The 19934-nt window shown below is 34.1% G+C and overlaps 1 protein-coding gene across 6 annotated transcripts in view; it reads right to left on the reverse strand.

Moving 5' to 3' along the window:
* Positions 1 to 19934, reverse strand: part of LOC112683261 (RNA-binding protein Musashi homolog Rbp6) — a 433196-nt gene that overhangs the window by 378593 nt on the left and 34669 nt on the right. For all 6 annotated transcript variants that reach the window (XM_025554187.1, XM_025554184.1, XM_025554190.1 and 3 more), the window contains exon 2: positions 16438 to 16478. In XM_025554187.1, coding sequence (XP_025409972.1) covers positions 16438 to 16478 — 41 coding nt within the window. The remainder of the gene's footprint in view (positions 1 to 16437; positions 16479 to 19934) is intronic.

Consider the following 19934-nt stretch of genomic DNA (forward strand, 5'->3'; position numbering starts at 1 on the left):
TGATTTTAAGTGAAATCACAGTGTACACATTTTTCCCAATAATTTCGTGCGGTGACTACTTGTATCATATACTTTAATTTGGTTTTAATTCGTCTAACGTCGAAACAAGATTCGAATCTCGTCTGAAAAATATTTCCGTTTACGAGTGATAATTCTAAAATCACTATCTATAAAGAAAGAGAGTGGTTCAGTGTATCCATTTAGACCACTTCCAAATTACTGAAATACCGTATATTCCTACATACAGCGGGTTATTCATGATCGGCTGATTTGATCGTTCCTAATTACAGCTGCTGATCGAGCTGCTGGCGCGGAAGTATTCAATCCGCTTTATCACGAATCTAATATTTTTTACCAGACGAACGGCTTTACCGATGTGGAGCTGTATAAAAATCATTCGCGTCGAAACGAGCGTTACTTGAAAATCGGTTCGCGCATTCTCGTTTCCCGTTCCACGGGACATGACGAAAAAAAATTAGGTGTTTGCTAATCAGCCGGACGCGACCCGTCGTACGTTGTTTGTCGCCGTGCAAAGTGTTCACGCCGGGACCCGTTGGGTTTTTTCCTCCGATGTATTCTCTAATTCGCATGCGATGCGCCGAGCACCATAACGGCCGACCTAACCGGGCGAGCGCGGAGAAGTCGGTGGCGGAATCGTGTAAAGCAAAACGTGCAGTGCCGCGAACAACAATTAACGGCGTGCATATTACGACGATATGCTCGTTGCCGGTGGAAATCGTTATTAAGCGTTATTAGAGTCTTCCGGGACAGACGACGCGGTGTTACTGTTACTGTTGTTTTCTGCGCTCGACATGTCCGCGAGCGTCGCGTATCGTCCGGTGCGCGTGCACGCGGCGCTACAGGCCGCAGGTGTACTACACGTACGTTCCGGTTGTCGGAGCCTTAAAATTAAAAAAAAGTTCAAACGTTCCGTAAAATCAATGTGCATCGGTAGCACGCACACGCTTCAATAAACGTCCGAAGGCAAATCGAAAAGTAAACACACGCGGTCACGTACTAACGGGGCGGCGGCGCACACCGCCCGCATGTAGATCAGCAAAGGAGTCCGTGAAAACGAAAAAGCCTAGTAACCGCGAGAATTTTCCGATCGAACGTTGCGAACACGCTATCCGGCGTTTTCGTAAAACCGGTGCAACACCGAAACCAATCCGTTCGAACGCGCTCCATCGTCCAGTAAAACACATTCATGGGTACATGCCACTAGAAAAGCTATCGATAATGGATCGCAGGACAAACGAATGCGCGTGCGCCGTACGATAACGATTTGTCACATAATGAAAGACGACGAGAACAATGATGTTACGACGCAACACAATGGAGAATATACGCAACGCGCACTGCGCACTCTCCGCCGGGTAGGTAACTTCCATTTAGAAACCGTACCAACGAAAATATTTTCGATCCGTGTGTTCTGGCGAGCACGGACCTCCGAAAAACGAACTCGTAGAAAAAAAAAAAACCCTCCTTCGTTCACTCACTCTCTCTCCGTTGTAATTTTTTATTAACGTATACAAGCCGTACGCGTAGTGTGCATCGTACGGGCATTTTCAACGAATGATTGGTCTACGACGCGCACACGATACAGTATTGGTCGTGTAAAACGATCGCTGGACGGACGGACGGAGGCGCAAAGTATTTTAGCATTTATCGCGTACACAGCGAGGAGCGTACGGCACGAGAGAACGGAGTCCGTAACCGTGTCCGTTATTATAACGTGCACGTACGTACGTTCTTCTCGGGCGTCGGATTATTGTTGTACATTACGGAAAAATGAAAGTCTTTGTTTTTTTTTTCACACATATTTAAATGAATAACAGATACGTATTATATTATTATCGTTGTCCGTCCAAAGCTTTGACCGGTGTGTAACAATCGAAAATTTACTCGTACATAGAATTTTACCGCGCGGCGCTGTTGCCGATGCGATGCACACGTTTCGACCGCTTTCCCCGTAGCACATAAACCGACCGCGGTGATTGCGACTCGACGTTTTGATCCGCGTCGCACATCGATTGGTGATCTCGAAAAGTACGTTCCGTGTACTATCGTACCGTATCGTTTTCAGCTCTTTATCCTACGAGTATCCTTAATACGATTGTACTTTTTAAACAATAATATACGCGTTTGAATATTTAATTGAACGCTTTATCTCGGATGTGAAATCCGCTCTCCACAGGAAGGAGGTAACCCGACCTAAGACTTGAGATAATATTATTATTATTATTATACGCGTTACGACATACACGCATATTTGCCTGCGAGTTGGCGGCGGTGTTCCATGACATCTATGGAAAAATAAAAATAAAAACCAGCAAAATTCTAATCTAGAACACATCGATGGTCGTAACAATAATATTATGTAGAGTTATTTTATAGTTCGTTGTTTTACAGGACAGCCGCGGTTACGAAATATTAGACGTTCTACACCAGAACTGAACTCGTATGTACTATGAAGGTATAACTATGCTTGCACTGTTTTCGATCAATATTTAAAATATTTCGGCGTGTGAGACTATTGCAAATTATTATTATTATTATTATTATTATTATTATTGCTATCAACTTAGTTATTACAACTCGTTCGAAATATACTTGTACGTATACATTTGCCGTATTTTATTTTACAATAGCTTGAAAAAACATTCTTCGGTTATTACGATTTACGATGGTGTACAAACATGTAACCATCGGATTTTTTAACGTCTAAAATCCTAAATAGCACTCTATACGTTTTTATGCGCGTGTGTAGATGGTATTTCAGTATAGCAATATTGAACCCGTCATATGTCAATAGAGGCGAAAAAAAACTTTTATAATTAATACCCTCTAATCGTGCGTGTTTATATTTTAACAACTATTTTCGCAGGGAATAACGCGTCGCATCTCGGAATAGTTCAACATTCGTCGTTATTCTTATTTTAAGAATTGTTCATTCACCAATTCACGTAGAGATATGATATAATGAATATATTATACAATTACAACGAGAACGAAAACGGTCATCGAGGCAGTTTTCAAAGTCTCGGTTCGTTTGCGTTTTATCGATCAAACGAAGACGACGACGACGACCGTGTACACCCTGACTTCAATATTGCATTTCCACAACAAAACGGTCTAAGTAGGTTTGTTATATGCAGCGCGACCGTACATATTTTATACATGCAATAAACCATACAAATAGGTATATGTGTATGTTATACATATACGTATTTGCTTCAGTACAGCACCGACGACGTAACAGAGTCACACATGCGTATACAAAACGTATTGAGTTTTACAACCATGAGCAGTAATGATAACAATAATGAAAACAATTTATTAATCAGTTTTTTTTTTTTTTTATACTAAAATAATCAAATAATTATTATTACGATATTGTTTTGTCGGCGATTATTTTCTCTTCTCGTCATCATTTCAATCGTAAAATTATAGTAACCGTTACGGTTAATGTTGTATTGCGCTGCTGTTCGGACGGAAGCCGACATTTTTAAAAATTTCGAAATTCAAAGGGGTAATCGAACGGCCGCTGATTTCCGCGCTTTGTACTGCTGCTGCAGGCGTATATTTGTACAAAGAAGCTCACCGCGACGTGCATACATTTTTTTTCTCTCTTTCAAAAGCGACCCGTCGTTATCGGTAATTGTGTTGCCGACGAGTAAGTTCAGTGCTGTCGTATATATAGTTCGTTAATAATAAGCGTTGGCACTGATTGTTCGTCCGGTGTACGCTAATGGAGTCCGTGCGTTTATATACGTGAATATTGTTCTACACTTCGATTTTAATGGCTGAAAAATCGAGTCCAATTCCGGTGGTAATTTCGCCAACGGTTTTCGACGGCAAAAAATAAAATCAAAAAGTCGTTTGCGTAGTGATGATGGTCACGTGAATTGTCAAAGACAAAAGAAAAAAAAAGGAATAAAATAGATTAAAATCGTGGACGTAACCGAAACTTTATATTTTATTATCTCAGACTCAGAATAAAGAAAATGCGAAAATCACAGACCAAAACATGTTTTTCGACCACTAAACTTAAATAATTAAATATCATAAGCAAAAAAAAAGTTAGGCTTTTCATTTGATTTTTAAACGTATACAACCAGTCCTTATAAAAGAGCATTTAAAAATGTAATTCTCGCAAATGAGTTTTGATTATATATTTTTTCATATAACTTAACGGTTATAAATTTTTCTATATTCTACATATTTATATGCGAGACCGGCTGCCACATAAAATCCCGATCACTTCGTACACGAAATGAATTTACATATTGTAAAAACTTTTTTCAAACGTTTCGTGTCGTTGGATCCCTACAACTATTTTTGGGATTTAATATATAATCTTCGGTTTTTGCTTTTTTTTATTAGTATAAGTTTAAATAAAAAAAAAAAAGGTAAATCGAAGGGAATTTTTCTCGTTCGTGATGGTGAAATAGAATAATTTAAAACGTCGCCGTAAACTTTGTAGAATATTATAATATATCATGAACCAAAAGGGGTGACAGAGAGAGAGAGAGAACTTTTATCTTTTATCGTTATATTTATATTTATATAAGTAATGCCTGGATCTCGGAACACAACGTATTTGGACCTTAAAACATTACCTTCGTAACGACATTAAACATACCGTAATATTATATCTTTGTAGGACCATAAATCGCTGGTAACCAATTTTTCATTTTACTGCACAGTTCACGAGTATTGAGTTTTATTAGAACACCGCGGATCGTCGTCGATATACATAGTTCATACTCAAATAATAATAATATTACCCAATGTTCTATGCTGTCAAGGGTCTTTTGTTAATAAAAAATATTATAATATTAAAATAAATATTATACATAAATGTTATAGGTTCACACTATACATATATAACTGGTCGTCGACGACGACAACTACTCGTTTTTCTCCATGCGTACCAGATGACGCGAACGAGAAGGAAAAAAAGCGTCTTTAGCGTAATTTAATTTATTCAACTCACTCAAACACAAAGGTCGTATATGTAAATATGCATAATGGAATTTTATATGTGCAATTTTTGTCCGCAATACGTACACGAACAAACAATATAATTCTAATGTTCGTGAAATCAAATATTAAACCCTATAATACACGGGCTGCCATGTTGATCTCATGTAAATTATTTATTGACAAGAGTTTATTAGGTATATATATATATATGAGTATAAGAGTATGTAGTGCCCTCGCAGTATATGTACATATGCATGCATATGCGCGTTACGTAAAAAGGTAAACCTCGCCATTATTATTTCATAACCGCACAGGGTAACACACGTTATCCGCGGGGAAACTATTGTAACTTAATAATGTGTATTGATATTATATCGTGTATCGGTCGCAAAACGTCTAAAAATACCATCATAAGCACCGGAAATACGCAAGCACACGATAATATAATACCGTTGTGAGCCCAGTTTCGCGCCCATCGGCCGGGGTCGGACTATATTATCGCGTCCACCCGTTGCTGTTTAGGATAAATAAATTTAAAAATCTCATTACGAGCGTTTCGGTGAAACGTATTACCCCGCAAGTCGACGATTGGATTTCTAAATTTTTCGTATTGGACCGTCGCCCAGAGCTTATCGATTTTTTTCCCCCGAAACACGGACGCGTATTCGTAAAATAAACACGAAAATAAATTTAAAATCGTAACAAATGTGATTACTAAAAGGAAACCAGTAATTGCAGTTTTTTTTCCATCATATATATATTTGCATTCGTTCCCATACGCGTAAATATTGTACAGACTCATTCCGATGATGGGGCATTAACGTTGTGACGTTTTTTTTGTTCCCAAACGGAAGACTCAATTAATTATGATTAAACAAAAATAATACCCGAACATAAATTTCAATTTTACTCGCTCTATACGGGTTTATTATTATTATTATTCAAACAAAATAGTATAATATTCTAACTGCGTCTTTATGTTTTAACTCGCTGTCGATTAATTTATTTTTTCCGTAACTGTATTCGCTTTATTATTCGAACAAATGCCGTAATGTTTGTCATGCATATAATATCGATCGGTTATTTTATGTCCCTCTCCTCCATTTCTCACAGACATGCTTGTCAAAATTGAAGGTTATATAAGGACACGAGGATTTAATTTTTTTCAATAGTGAAATCGTGTGACGGTTCTTAAAAATAGTGATTGATAACATAAAACGGTAATACTAATAATAATCATCATAAAATGTATAATACAATAATGTAGAATAGAATTTTTTGAAAAATGCAAAACGTTGTTTTTCATCGACAATAGCCGTTTTGTACGACCAACGTGGGCGCGGATATTATAATTACTAAGGAAAAAAAAAATTACTTAGCATGGTTTCAGCGTATTGGAGAGACGGACCGTGAATGATGTAGGTATTCATCAAAACACAATCGTTGCTAATAGGACGTTTAATAATCGTCATTATTTGCAAATGGACAGATTTCAAACTTTATTTCACTGCAATAGCTCTTTTAATATTATACATATGTCACAAAACGTTTGATTTAACGAAAACTATCCGGAATCGGCGGTATCTTGCAGCATTTTATATTAGGTTATATTTTACGTCCGTTGATTTTTTATTTCAGCAAACACCATACAAGTTTAATGAAATCAATTTTTCCAACCGTCGTAAACAATCTATGAGAAAAAATAAATGCAAAAATATTTTCACGTTTTCCTTAAACCGTATTTTATTATGTATAGTTACCTATCTTTTCTTTTTATTTTTTCCCTTATCATAAATAATACAATTCTGACCACAGAAATAAAATATTATCTGAAATTCGATTGGCATAATACTAAGTAATATGAGTATTTTAACATTGTACAATGATATTCATACGTCATGTTAAATTTTTTTTTCTTCCATCACCTAATGTATATCTTTACAGAAATGTAACTAAACAATAATCGATCAGTTTAAATGTCGAAGACATTTTCATTTAGATATTATTTCATGTACTAACTTACATGTTTTACAAACAAAATTATACATAGTTTAAATTTTTTTCAGTTTTTATTTTTATTCAAACTTGTTTCATTAATAATAATGATTAATTACTGCGTTACAGATTTCCTTAATATTTCTTTTCCTCACATTCCAAACATATTTTGTTGAAACTATGGTTTTTATTTTGAAGTTTAAAAGGTGTTATAAATAAAAATACAGTTACGGGAAAACAGCTTACCACAGGTGCTTGTGTTATAATCATAATTTGGTAAATTTGATTGTTGAATTATGTATACTAATACCATTAAATATATTAAATATTCATTAGTATTGCATTAACTGCGCAACAATGACGCAATACGAATAATTCTCCACTTTATTGATACGTATATCAATATTAATACAAGCGCACAAACACACATATTATAATAATTAATCCATATTTATTTCATAAGATATTATACACATATATAATTATTTATAAATATATATATATATATATGGTATATATGGTTATAATTATTTTTAATTGTTTTTTTTTTTTTTTTTTTTAATAAAATATTTTAGTCCAATTTTACAATATCTATGTAAATGGACTTAAAATGTATAAACCAGTATGTTTATTACGGTTCAGTAAATATCATAGTTCCATGCAAACCATATATGTAATTAGTAAACTAATTTTATTTAATTAACTATATAATATGATACAAAATGATACATTTTTATGATAATATTGTGTATAGGTGAAAACTCACAAAACTAATAAAAGAAATAATATGTTATCTTCATTGTGAGTTTTATTAACGTTACATAATGTATTGATTTTTTATAAAAATTATAAATATACGTGGTCTTATGCGTTTAAATAATTTATTGATTTGAAAATGGTATTTAAGTAGGTCATTGGACAAAAATAATCGATCGGTATAAATGATATCTAATAAAAAATAAAATAAAAGCAAAAGTTAATGATAAATGGAAGACGTGAGTTTCAACGAAACTTTAATATTTCTGCAACAGAAATGAGCTCTAATTGATAAATCGAATTATTTTTATTGGTAGTGTAATTTTATCGGGCTGGGGATTAAAACTCGAAAACATTATACAACAGAAATAAATCATTTTGTTTTTCTCATTTTATATTTTTGTTCATAAAACTTTAGTAATTTTCTTTTGGCCCTATTGTCGACACGTGTACAGATTCATAACGTATATTATTTCGGGTGGAAGCGATAACACGCGGGTGGAACAGGACTAGACAATGTAACCGGAACCGGAAAAAAGACCCTTATTTTTATATTTCGGTTTGAAACTGAAACCGGAATCTTGCGAGAGTGTTTTGCACTTTTGAAACTTAAAAAAAAAATAGAATCATTTTTATAACTGAGATCAAATATATTTTAGTTTTGAGTCATATAATATATTTATTATTAGTTCAATATGACAACATTCTGACATTAACATATGAAAAACTAATGAAATCAATAAAGTCATTACAATTCCATATTTATGGTCAACACGTCCAGGAGATTATTAGATAAATAATCTTTGTTTTATTTTCATTAGTTTACCGTCAGACCCGAACTAACACTATTGTAGGCCCTAGGCCCCTAGTGCTTGTAAGACCGTTGTCCAGTATTCATATGGTTAAGAAACCTTCTCTTTGGGAGAAGAAGTATTGAATCTCATATAGTGTTAAGTTTTTTAAAAAAATTACATTTACAAAATAAAAATAAAATCTAAACTTTTATATGATAACTATTATAAATTTTTATACAATAAAAGTTTTAATAAATGTTTTAAAAATGCATTGTAAACCAAAACGTATATAATATAAATTGTCAAAAACCATAACATTTTTTTTTTTTCATACCAATTTGCATACTACAAAAAAATCGAAGCTACACATTTTTGTAGGCCCAATGCACAGTGCCTATAGTGCCTATGCGTTAATACAGCACTGTTTACCGTTCGTAAACAGAATTATAATAATTATATTTATCGATCATGAATTTAAAAATAACACGTTCTAATTCGTAGCTCATTATTTCAAATTATAATCAACTTATTCTAGGCAACTCAATATTCCGTGAAACAAGTAGAGTATTTTCGGGGAATTCCGTGTTTTGACTCACTCCTCTAGAAGAAAAAAAGTTTCAAAAGTCATAAATGACTACGAAGGCACAGAAAAAGAGAACATTAATTTATGTAATATGATTGTAAATAACTGTATTTGTATTTATAATAATAATATAATGACTATAATTCATACCTTATATGTATTTTTTATAAAAAAAAAATTAAATTCCCCCTCACAAAAAATTTGAAAACACTTCACTGTGTGTTACAAGGAATGCTTGTCCTATTATAACTAATATAAAACCGAGTTCTAGAATAAACACACAGGATCGTTTATCGTTTCTATGCGTGCATTTCACCGCTGATTTAATAAAACATAGTCTTTTAAATCTAATAGCCACAGCATGTACCTGATGCGAATAAATCAAGTATTCGTTCATTCGTGTTTGACGCGGTTTTTATTTGTTTCATACCTTTCCGTTGAAAACTGAAAGAAATAAAAATAGCGATTCCGGCGATGGTGGTGCTGCGGTTTATGAGTGTAATTCGGGGGGAAATAATTTAAATAAATTATTCGCTACATAAAATGAGATTGGAATTAAAAAAGAAAAAAAAATATTAAGGAAATGAGCATCAGCACGCGAAAAAGAGAAATAATTCACAGGTCGACTTATTTGCATTTGCACGAATCAAATAGCGACGAAGGTGCAATTGTGCGTGCGTGCACGAGCGTTCGCGTAAAAGCGCATAATAAAACCGAAATTCAAGATCTGAGTTTTTTATTTAATCCGAACACTCGACGACGACAGGGCATTGCACTATGGAGAAAAGGATCCGTTAAAAATACTTTTTTAAAAAAAAAGCTAATGATCTTTTCTGACCGTTTTCTCGGGCGTTCTTAAATAGTTGATTTAAACGCCATTTGTCATTTCTGCAACCAGAGGCAGATTCACTAAATTATTCAAAAAATGGTTTTAATAATGGTGGGTCTTAAAAATGATCATTGTACATTTTCATTAAAATTTGGTGGACATGCATTGAATTATTCCCAAAATAGGCTAAAGAACTAAAACCAAAAAAAAAAAAAATCGTTTGAAAATTCAAATTGATTGATGTGCTATTATATTTAATAATTAGGGCTGAAAATTCTTAGTGCTTGTAACAATAAAAAGTAAAATCCGCCGCTACCCACAACGTAACTCTTTTTCCTTAGTACGTACACTGTTATTGATTGTTCGAAAAATTCTCGTGATATAATACTTTACTGCAAACATCGTATCGATCAATCGATGGTGTTATTATTATAGTTGAACACTGTTCGGTACATTCATTCATTATTATTCATACATGCATACATTCAGTGTCGGGTCTAAGGAGAGGGGAGATCGGTACGCCTGCATAGAGCCTCGCATATAATATTCCTACTTCACATTACGGAAAAAAATTTATTACCTATTTATTTATTGTTTTACAACGTATTTTAAAAGAAAGCACGACACCCCGGCGCAAACGTTAGCAGATTTAAAAAAATTACTTGATAATTTATTCGTATAGAAATGAATATTATAATCATGCTCATTGTACCAGAATATCAGCTAATGCAGATCGTGCTCTATCAGAGAGCTGAAATTTTTCGAAAATGATTCGAGAAGCACTTTATGGATGCGTAAAGATTGCGTTTGAACCTTTTTCATTATTACGATTGCGTACGTTCTACCTACTCGAACTTAGTGTAACATTGCCGTTGTTCACAGCCGTGAAAACGTGTAATAAATATAATTTATATTAGGATATTAATGGTTACATTTTATAATTTCATAAACGTTACTGTGACTATTATTCCCAATATTTTTCGATAATCTATAAAGTATTACAATATAATATTAAATTCCGAATTATATCGGATTTCCTAGCATATCGTTCTTTAGCATCGTTCTTTTCTTATATGACCAACTGTCATACAATAAGTTACTGGTATCAGTATGAGTGAGTAATAGTTCTTTATTATAGTGGTATTAATTAATATCTTATTAAACCATGGTAGATTAATAAAAAAATATTGTATATGAGTATATCAATTATATATCACAACTGGGATGGAATTATCTGTAGTTTTTCCACATAAATATCGTTTAATAAGACTACGCAAATTTGGATTGTTAAAATGGTTATGTTCTAACAAAAGATTTTATGCCAGTATTTTAACTGATTTCAACAAGTCATTATTACTGTAATTGGTGAGCACAATCATGGAGCAATAAAAGTATCACAAGTATAATATTGGTAAAATATATGCGTTAACAAATACAGTATAATAATAATATTTTTAGTGTAGTACATGGCAACGTCGCGCTTATTTTCGTACGCAATCGTAATGTTTTTAAGGGCTAAGTAAAGAAATCGTAAGCAATAGTACAAACTTACGCAATCGTGCTACTAAAAGGGACAATCGTACGCAATCCTATATCACCGCGCTCTATCACAATAAAAGTTCTATCCTTTTAAAAGTCTATCCTGGCTCTTGTCAACGTCGAACATAAAATAGCCGATTCCTTGAGCTATACTGATAGTATTGATATATATATATATATATATATATATATATATATATATATATATATTCGCAGTAAAAAGCAAGAAAAAATATGTTCATTGTTTACTGAACTGAAGTGGTATTTATTTTTTTTTTTTATAAAATAAAAGTTTAATTATTACATAATAATTTTTTAACCATATCCAATAATAAATTATTACTCAAAATATTGTTGAAAATCTTAGATTAAAGTTTGATTATAATCTAGATTCCAAATATCATCTAAGAGTTAATTTATTAAAATATACGGAGCTCCGCAAAGTTCTGCATTGAGGCCCAAAATTCATCAGATCGGCACAGCATCCATTATAAACGTGTAAAATCATGTAGCTTCGTTATCTAGTTACGGATTAATTATTACCAAGTTCATTTGCGATCATTAGTTCACCCAGGAACTTATATATCACTGCGTGCGCACATCGTGTATTCGCGGTTCTAAATGTATTATGATTGAATTATAAACACCCTCAGATCACAGAAAACAAGACATATAGTGTATAGTATAACAGATATTATATCAAGACAAAGTTATGAAAAATTATGGTTATTTATAATGCAAGTTATTTTTTTATCTAAAAAAAGAAATCGAATGATTTTAGTTTACTTCTAAACTTATATTCATATGCGATAAAATCAACATGTACATTTTACTATGGCAAAGGTACAAACACAATTTGCTTGTACTAACATAGAATCTAAAATTTAAACGCTAAATGATATAGGAACATCAAAAGAATCGAGGTCAATATTTGGAGCAATCTGTTGTAGAATTTAATAAATTATTTACCCAGCGTAAGTAATTGCAACAACTCTTAAGTTTATACATTTAATTCAGTATAGCCACCAAGTATACTTATAAGGTTCGTGTATCAGCTTTAATTTGCACCGCTTGATGGCTTCAAATTTTGGAACAGTAAAATTAATGTTTAAAACTTAAAGTTTATCATGTTGAAAATATTTTTAGTATTGATATGGAATCAAATAATAGTGGACGAAACTCGTCCCTCGAGTGAAGTACATGACTTAATTAGTCTTTAAAATATTGGACCTATATAAATTATAGATCTATTCTGCTGAAATTTAATAGAATTTATTCCACCAAGGTTTGTTCTTTTTCTTCTTCTTATAAATGTATGTTTTTTATGAATTATTCTCGTTAACCGACGTTTCAGAATTCATATATTATACTCAACCTCGTCAATTTATTTGTTCCAGACGAATATTAATTAAATTATTTATTTTGTTCGTCTCGAAACTACTACCTTTTTCAATTTATTTTTTGTTCACGCTGATCGTTCCGCTTCATTTCTACGTTAATATGTACGCTGCACGCGTCGAAACATTTAATTTTTACTCTTCTTTCCCCCCCCCTCCCAACACTTTAGAAACTCTGCCAAATACCTCGTGTGAGTTTGCGCAGTTAACACGTGTCGATCGTATGTCAAACATTGATTTCACGCGGGATCAACGGTTAGTATTACAATAAATAAAACGAACGCTATTTCGCATTCAATGCTGAATCACAAAACATAAGTGATAAAACGTCAAATTAAGCGAAAAAGAGCTGCGATGTTGTTATACTATAACAGGCGTGGGCAACTAGCGACCCGCAAGCCTTTTTTATATGGCCTATGTTTTAAAATTACTTCAAACCATTTTAAACTTTATCGTCTATACTCTAACTTATCGATATAATAATTGTTATTTGGTGTTAAACATCGTGAAATGTCTAAATGTCATATTTTTGTATAAGTATAGCTTTCAACCATAGCTGTTTATACCGAACTATTTAACTATATCAGTTTCTTCGTATCATTCGTATCGTACTGTCGAGTGTGTTGAATTTATTATTTCCAAGTATATAAATGCTAATTAAAATTCCTATTTTGAATGACCTTTTTTTTTTCCTACGCTCTGGCCCGCTAGATTTTAATTTTTTAAAAATTGGCCCTTTAGTAACTTTGAGTTGCCCATCCCTGACCTGCAGCAATGGTAAGGTAATCGTGTATGGCGATAATAGAACGGTTGAAAACCGATTGTTTTTTCACGGGTTTTGTCATTGAACGGGACCATTGGCGCGCATAGCACTTCGTCGACACGATATATTATATCACGAATATAATTAATTATAATTTAATATCACACGCATGACAACACATCACGTGTAGAGCTGATGAAAAACTATAATATTGTTTAGAGAAATATTAGTTTAATGTTATGCGGGTCCAGAATACATTACCGCGTCCGTAGTGTGCTGTACATCACATAGCGATTGCACGACGGTTGTGCGTTCCTGACCGTCGATAACGTTCGTTACAAGTTATACTATAATATTGCCGTATATCGTTATATATAATATTATAATATAAATCGTAAATCTCAATCTTTTGTCCGTACGACACCCGATTCGTTTCGAACTATTCAATCACGTCACCCCATCAGTGGTGGGTTAATTGACGGACACGCCGTAATAGACGGAATGTTATTATATCAACATTGTGTTTCGAAATATAAAAATATGTATACTTATGCATGAAATATACCTGTAACCAGTGAGCGAATATTATTGAAGCGTCGCCGCCTCCGCGCTTGGGGATCCACTGCGGCTGAGACGCGTAATTTTCGTCGTGACAACAAGAAATTAGAGAAATCGTTGTCACCAGGTGTATATATTATTGTTAAGACTTTAATATATACCTATATATATATATATTATTGCACACAGGACGAAACTTTTGTCACCAATTCGATCTAAAAGATATGAGTGATGCGTGTTTTGTATTCTAGATAAAAATCTTGTAAGAAATACCAAAAGCTGCGATGCTGTAGATAAGTGTATATAAGTTTTTATCTATTCTTAGATCGCTCTCGTCTACTCCGAAAATATCGTAAACAAATTCCAGTTAGAATAATACACGAATATTCGTATTATTCCGACATGTATGTAGTTCGCGAAAGAGAAAGAGCACTCTGTACATATACACCGATTTATTGTATACGGTGTGACTCGTAAACCGTAATATTCTAATTTTCTAAGGTAAAAACAATCATACCGACACAGCGTCTCTCTTTTTCTCTCTTTCTCTTACCGGACGCCGTACAGCCCGATCGTTTTGGCATATACGACTACACGTAATATTTTACATATTCTTATTACAGATATAAGTAGTTTGTCAGACGTGAAGACACCGCACGCATAGTCCCCTTCTGTCGACAACGACGATGCCGACGCTGCCGCTACGCTTTATTCCGAACACGTCCGTCGCTTTACGATTGTAATGAGTTATTTGTTCTCCATCCTCGATATCTTGTGTTTTATATTGTTGTTTCACGTCGCATATGTGTACAATATATAATATACGCTTTGTTTTTATTTTTTTTTTCGATTATTCTCCCGAACGACAAGAGAGACAATTATTTACAGAAAACGGAAAACGGGAATAGGGCACAGACGCGTGCGCGCGCGTTCAAGATACCGGCGACGGTGGCGGCATCGCATTAATGAAAACGTTCTGAATGCTAGCCAAGTAACATAGTTCACCACGCACGGTCGTTAGACGTAAACGGATTAGACACAGAGTTTTGAAAAATAAAATAAATGATAAAAATATTGCAGTCGTTAAGTATTGTACCGCGTTCGCGTATAGAGATCCGGATGTATTGGATCTGATCGATGAACGATACAAAAATGATAATATGCTACAGTGTGCTATAGATAGTTGAAGGTAGAACGGCACCGCGGAGGAAGCGTGAAGTGTAGTTAAGTGTACAAATAGTATCCGCGGTCGATATCGTTTGAATATTTTTCGCGTGAAATCCAGCCAACTGTGTGTTTTAACACAAAAAAATAAATAAACGAAAAATACCTCACGTCGTTTGAAGTATATCCGTATGTATACCTAAACCGTATTAAAAAGACGAGTCTTTTTTTCATTTTCAAATCCGATTTTGTGTTTCCGATCCTTTTTGAGCAGCCAATTTACAATTACGACCACTTGAACATTGTCCCTCGTTAGCACTTTTCACTTTCACACTTGGCTCGTATCCTCGTAATAAAAACAAAGTCCGCTCTTGAATATATTTTCAAAAACTCTATCTCTCCGCCGCGAGTGGTTAAAAGAAAAAAAAAACACGAAAAATAAAAACCAGTTGTATTAAATATTGTTTAAACACTACGTACGATACAAAGTCAAATTTAAATCCTAGTCTTTATTATACTTGCGGAGCACAAACAATTATATCGTCGTAAGATATAAAATATCTTCGTTCGGGGAGTACGAATATTGTTGAAAAATGTACGTAAACGAGTATTAATATAATAATATTTACTACCGAGGTATACGTTTTAAATTTGTTTTCAAACTAGTTTACTTATGGTTTGTCGGTGAGAAGAGGATTTCAACAAGACCCAGGTACGCATGGGATTCAGAGCGGCTAATTTTGTAAAACGCAAACATTTTGATCTCAGCGGTTGCTATAAACGACGACACCCGTGCGCATAATAATAATATTATAATATTTACTCATGACTCGTGACAGACGTGCATTAACCATTTATTTGATAATTATGAACCGTACACCCACCTACATTTTGTATATACCGTAGTGTTGTGGTATCAGAGGTAAAGCACGAACGTGCTTCTGTTTGAGAATAAAAATAAATCATACAATTCGGCCAATATAATTTTTGTCTCGGCTCCATTAACAACAATAACAACACATGCGTTGCAAACGTAAATAATAATAAAATAATAACAGTCTAAATCTTACCTGGACTAGTCTGCCAACTAAGACCGCCAATGAACATTTTCCTGGAAAAAAAAAAAAAAAATAAATAAAAAATTCGTATTACAATTAGGACGGTGATCTCAAAACGTTACGTCGCAACAATATCTATAAAAACGCGTTCGTAAAATATTGCGTATTATTTAATCAGCTATGTACTGCAATGTTGTGCAAACGTTGGTGCGCATAACTGTTACGAGCAGCATTTATTCGACATTTATGTGCACGTCGTGAGCGTTGAACAAATACTCGTGGCTCGCAAGTATGATTGAAGTGGCCTATTATGTCCGTGATGTATGATGTACGGAGTATGGGCATCCGTCCGATTGAACATTACTCGAACGTTATGGAAATAATTAAATCGCAACTTAAAACGGACGTTTCGAAGAATATTATCCTCCCCGATCGTAATCATACGAACGATATTACGCCGTTCAGCTACGTCTCTATATACAGAATTCATTCGGTTTAATTTTTTTTTTAGACGTTTTACCGGATACGAACATCAAAAGCGTTAAACATGTACACTGTTGTATCGATTCAAACGCGAAATGTCTCGATAAAATATATTCACGATGTTTTACTCTTAACGACCGCCGTCAAAACATAAGCTATTCCGCCGACGAGTGTTCTAAATAATGTTTTCGAGTTATTCCAGAAATTTAAGACAAACAGATTAGTTACGTTATAGTCTATGTGTCAGACTTCATTAGTTTTCTAAAAGTTAATCATTCGCGCGCGTATATGTGTGTGTGTGTGTGTGTGTGTGTGTGTGTGTGTGTGTTACTACTGTTACTCCTCCGGTGGGTATTTGGGAATGCGCCAACGCGCTACGTATTGTTTTATGCATGTTTATGTGCCAAAATATAAAACAAAAAACTCGCACATAAAAATAATCGGTAATTAAACAGAAATGTAAAAATATTCCGTACGAAATATGTAGAAAAAAAATATTAACACAGCCTTGCAGGTAACGTTTCTCCTCGTTTTGTTAGCTATTTTAATTTTATATTCCATTGGCTGTCACCCAATCAATACTGTTTAAGATATACACACGCACACACACACTGTTCATATGCGTATGGTATTTCACCGCTATAAGACAAATTTCTTAGGTGTATTTACTTGTTACGGAAAATTCGTGAATTCGTTTCAAAGAGTGCCAAATTTCGTTGGTCGGCCCAACGACGTCATCGAAATTAATACGACAATATAGGAGTATAGGACTCAACAAATTAACCATTCACTTCTAATTGCAATAGTTAAACACGCACGTTGTTTTCCGCTTACAAAAATGGCGTATTTATTTTCAGCGATTTTTCAATTGTACGGTATACATGACCATAAATTAAGCTTTACCATCGTTTGGAAACAAACGCCTAGAAACTTATAACATAAATTTTAGTTTAAAATAGAATGATAAAATAATGGATGTTTATAATATTAATCGTTTCGACCATTAAAAACAATCACACCACAGAGACGTCCAATAAACAGAACGTTTACAAAACATGAACGTCTATTAACATTTTCGAAATACCTTTAGGTAGAGCAATATTGATAAAAGGAAAAAACAAAACGAACAATCATTAATAAAAAAATAAAAATAAATAAACACAAAACCTAGATTTTCAAATTCAAACGTTCAATTCGTTTCGTTTGTCTCGGAAACTTTTCATCCACAAGTATAAGATTAAACCCTCACTTATAATAATTGCCGTGTCATGTGTGGTCACTGTTTATTGTATTGAACACGTGTACACGGACTTAGTAGTTTCAACTGTTTTACAAGGGTAGACAATTATTAATTATACTTTTATTTTCTCTCTCTTTGTTGAAAGTAGAAAATATACAACCCAAAACGACACGGAAGCATACAAACGCATATTTATGAATTTATGCATTGTCATTATTCTGCTCGTTCCGCAGCATGTCAGCACAATATATATGTATGTATAGTTTTACAGTTTAGCGGATTCCGTGTTTACAACCGCAGTCGTTATCGTATAAGAATTTCATCAATATCCTTTGTCTTTCGTGAATTCCAACACGAGACTTGATGAATCGCGAAAAATAATTACGATAAATTTGTTTCAGGCATTGACGGAATTTGAAGGCGTACGAGTTGCACTGTTGCAGTATGTTGATCTTATCGTCTCCGTACTATTATTATTATTATTGTTATTACGTTCGATAAATCGTTTTATCAATTACTCTTTTTCAATTAAAATTTGCATACATCGGCAGTTATATATTTATTATAAAAACGAATATTATTATTATGAGCTATATTATGCTGCACACGAATTGTAGACGCATACACGCTGACGTGTACATGCACGATTAACCCACCCACTCGTTCATATCCTTGAATACATGAATATACACATGAATCGGGAAAATGTATGACCTTTTATTTTTGGTGTTTTAAACGTAATTTATTTACCCCCGGAATAATTAAATTTTTGACAGGAAACGATTGCTCGAGTTAAGCCGGTAGCCGCGCGTAATACAATATTCGTCAACACCACCCGCGTCCTAGATTTCGGTGCGTTGCTTTTCCATGGTAGTAATAATTATACGACGAAGGTGTACCTGCTGCAGCATATACATAAATACGATATTATTTCGCTTAATAATTCGGAAAAGGCGCTGCGGGCAAGCAATTAAATTGAAACGTAAGTATAGATTATAATTTGGGTCCCGTTTAATTCCATCCGTCGCAGTGCGTACATTAGTCACTTATATTATAACGTTTGTGGCCGTTTTATACGTAAATATGTAAATAATGTAATATGTTGTCGCCGCCGCGCGATTACGACGGTGGACGGTTCGAAACAATAATTTCAATCGTGCGACTGACCGTCAAGTAATAATCGCTGCAAACAAACATTAATTATTATAATTTTAATAATATTGTTAGTATTGTCATTACTATTATCATCATCATTATTAGTCCACGCAAACGGTTTTACCGTTTTGTAAACCGTTTGTCACCGTCGTGACGGACTGTTTGACGGTATGCAGAGCGGGAGTGTGCGGGCACGCGTTCGTGTAACGGAGGGAAGGGTAAATGTACATGAGCGATTGGTGGTGAGTAGAAGGCAGTGGCGGTGGTAGTAGTGGTGGTGGCAATCAAGACCGGAGGTGTATAATACGATTTTATTACATTGTCAAAAGTTTGTTTGCAGCTCACACAATCCGTGTGCAGCTTTTTCGGTCGAGATCCGTTTTCAGTACATATAATATATATATATATATATGTATGTACACGATATACCCTCCCTACCCCCAACTCGTCTCCACCACCATCGTCCTTGTACGCGTGCATGACATCCTCAAATATCCCTCGACGTCTATCGCCTTTCTTTCTCTCTATCTCTCTCTTCCCTCTATACCTCACTCCCTCTCCCTCTCTCCTACAAGATAACGAAAGATATTGTCAAAAAGCTAGCAACCACGAGAATAAAAAATAAAATAAA

Source organism: Sipha flava, unplaced genomic scaffold (genome assembly GCF_003268045.1).
Source record: "Sipha flava isolate LNK unplaced genomic scaffold, YSA_version1 222_pilon_pilon, whole genome shotgun sequence".
Taxonomy (NCBI): Eukaryota; Metazoa; Arthropoda; class Insecta; order Hemiptera; family Aphididae; genus Sipha; species Sipha flava.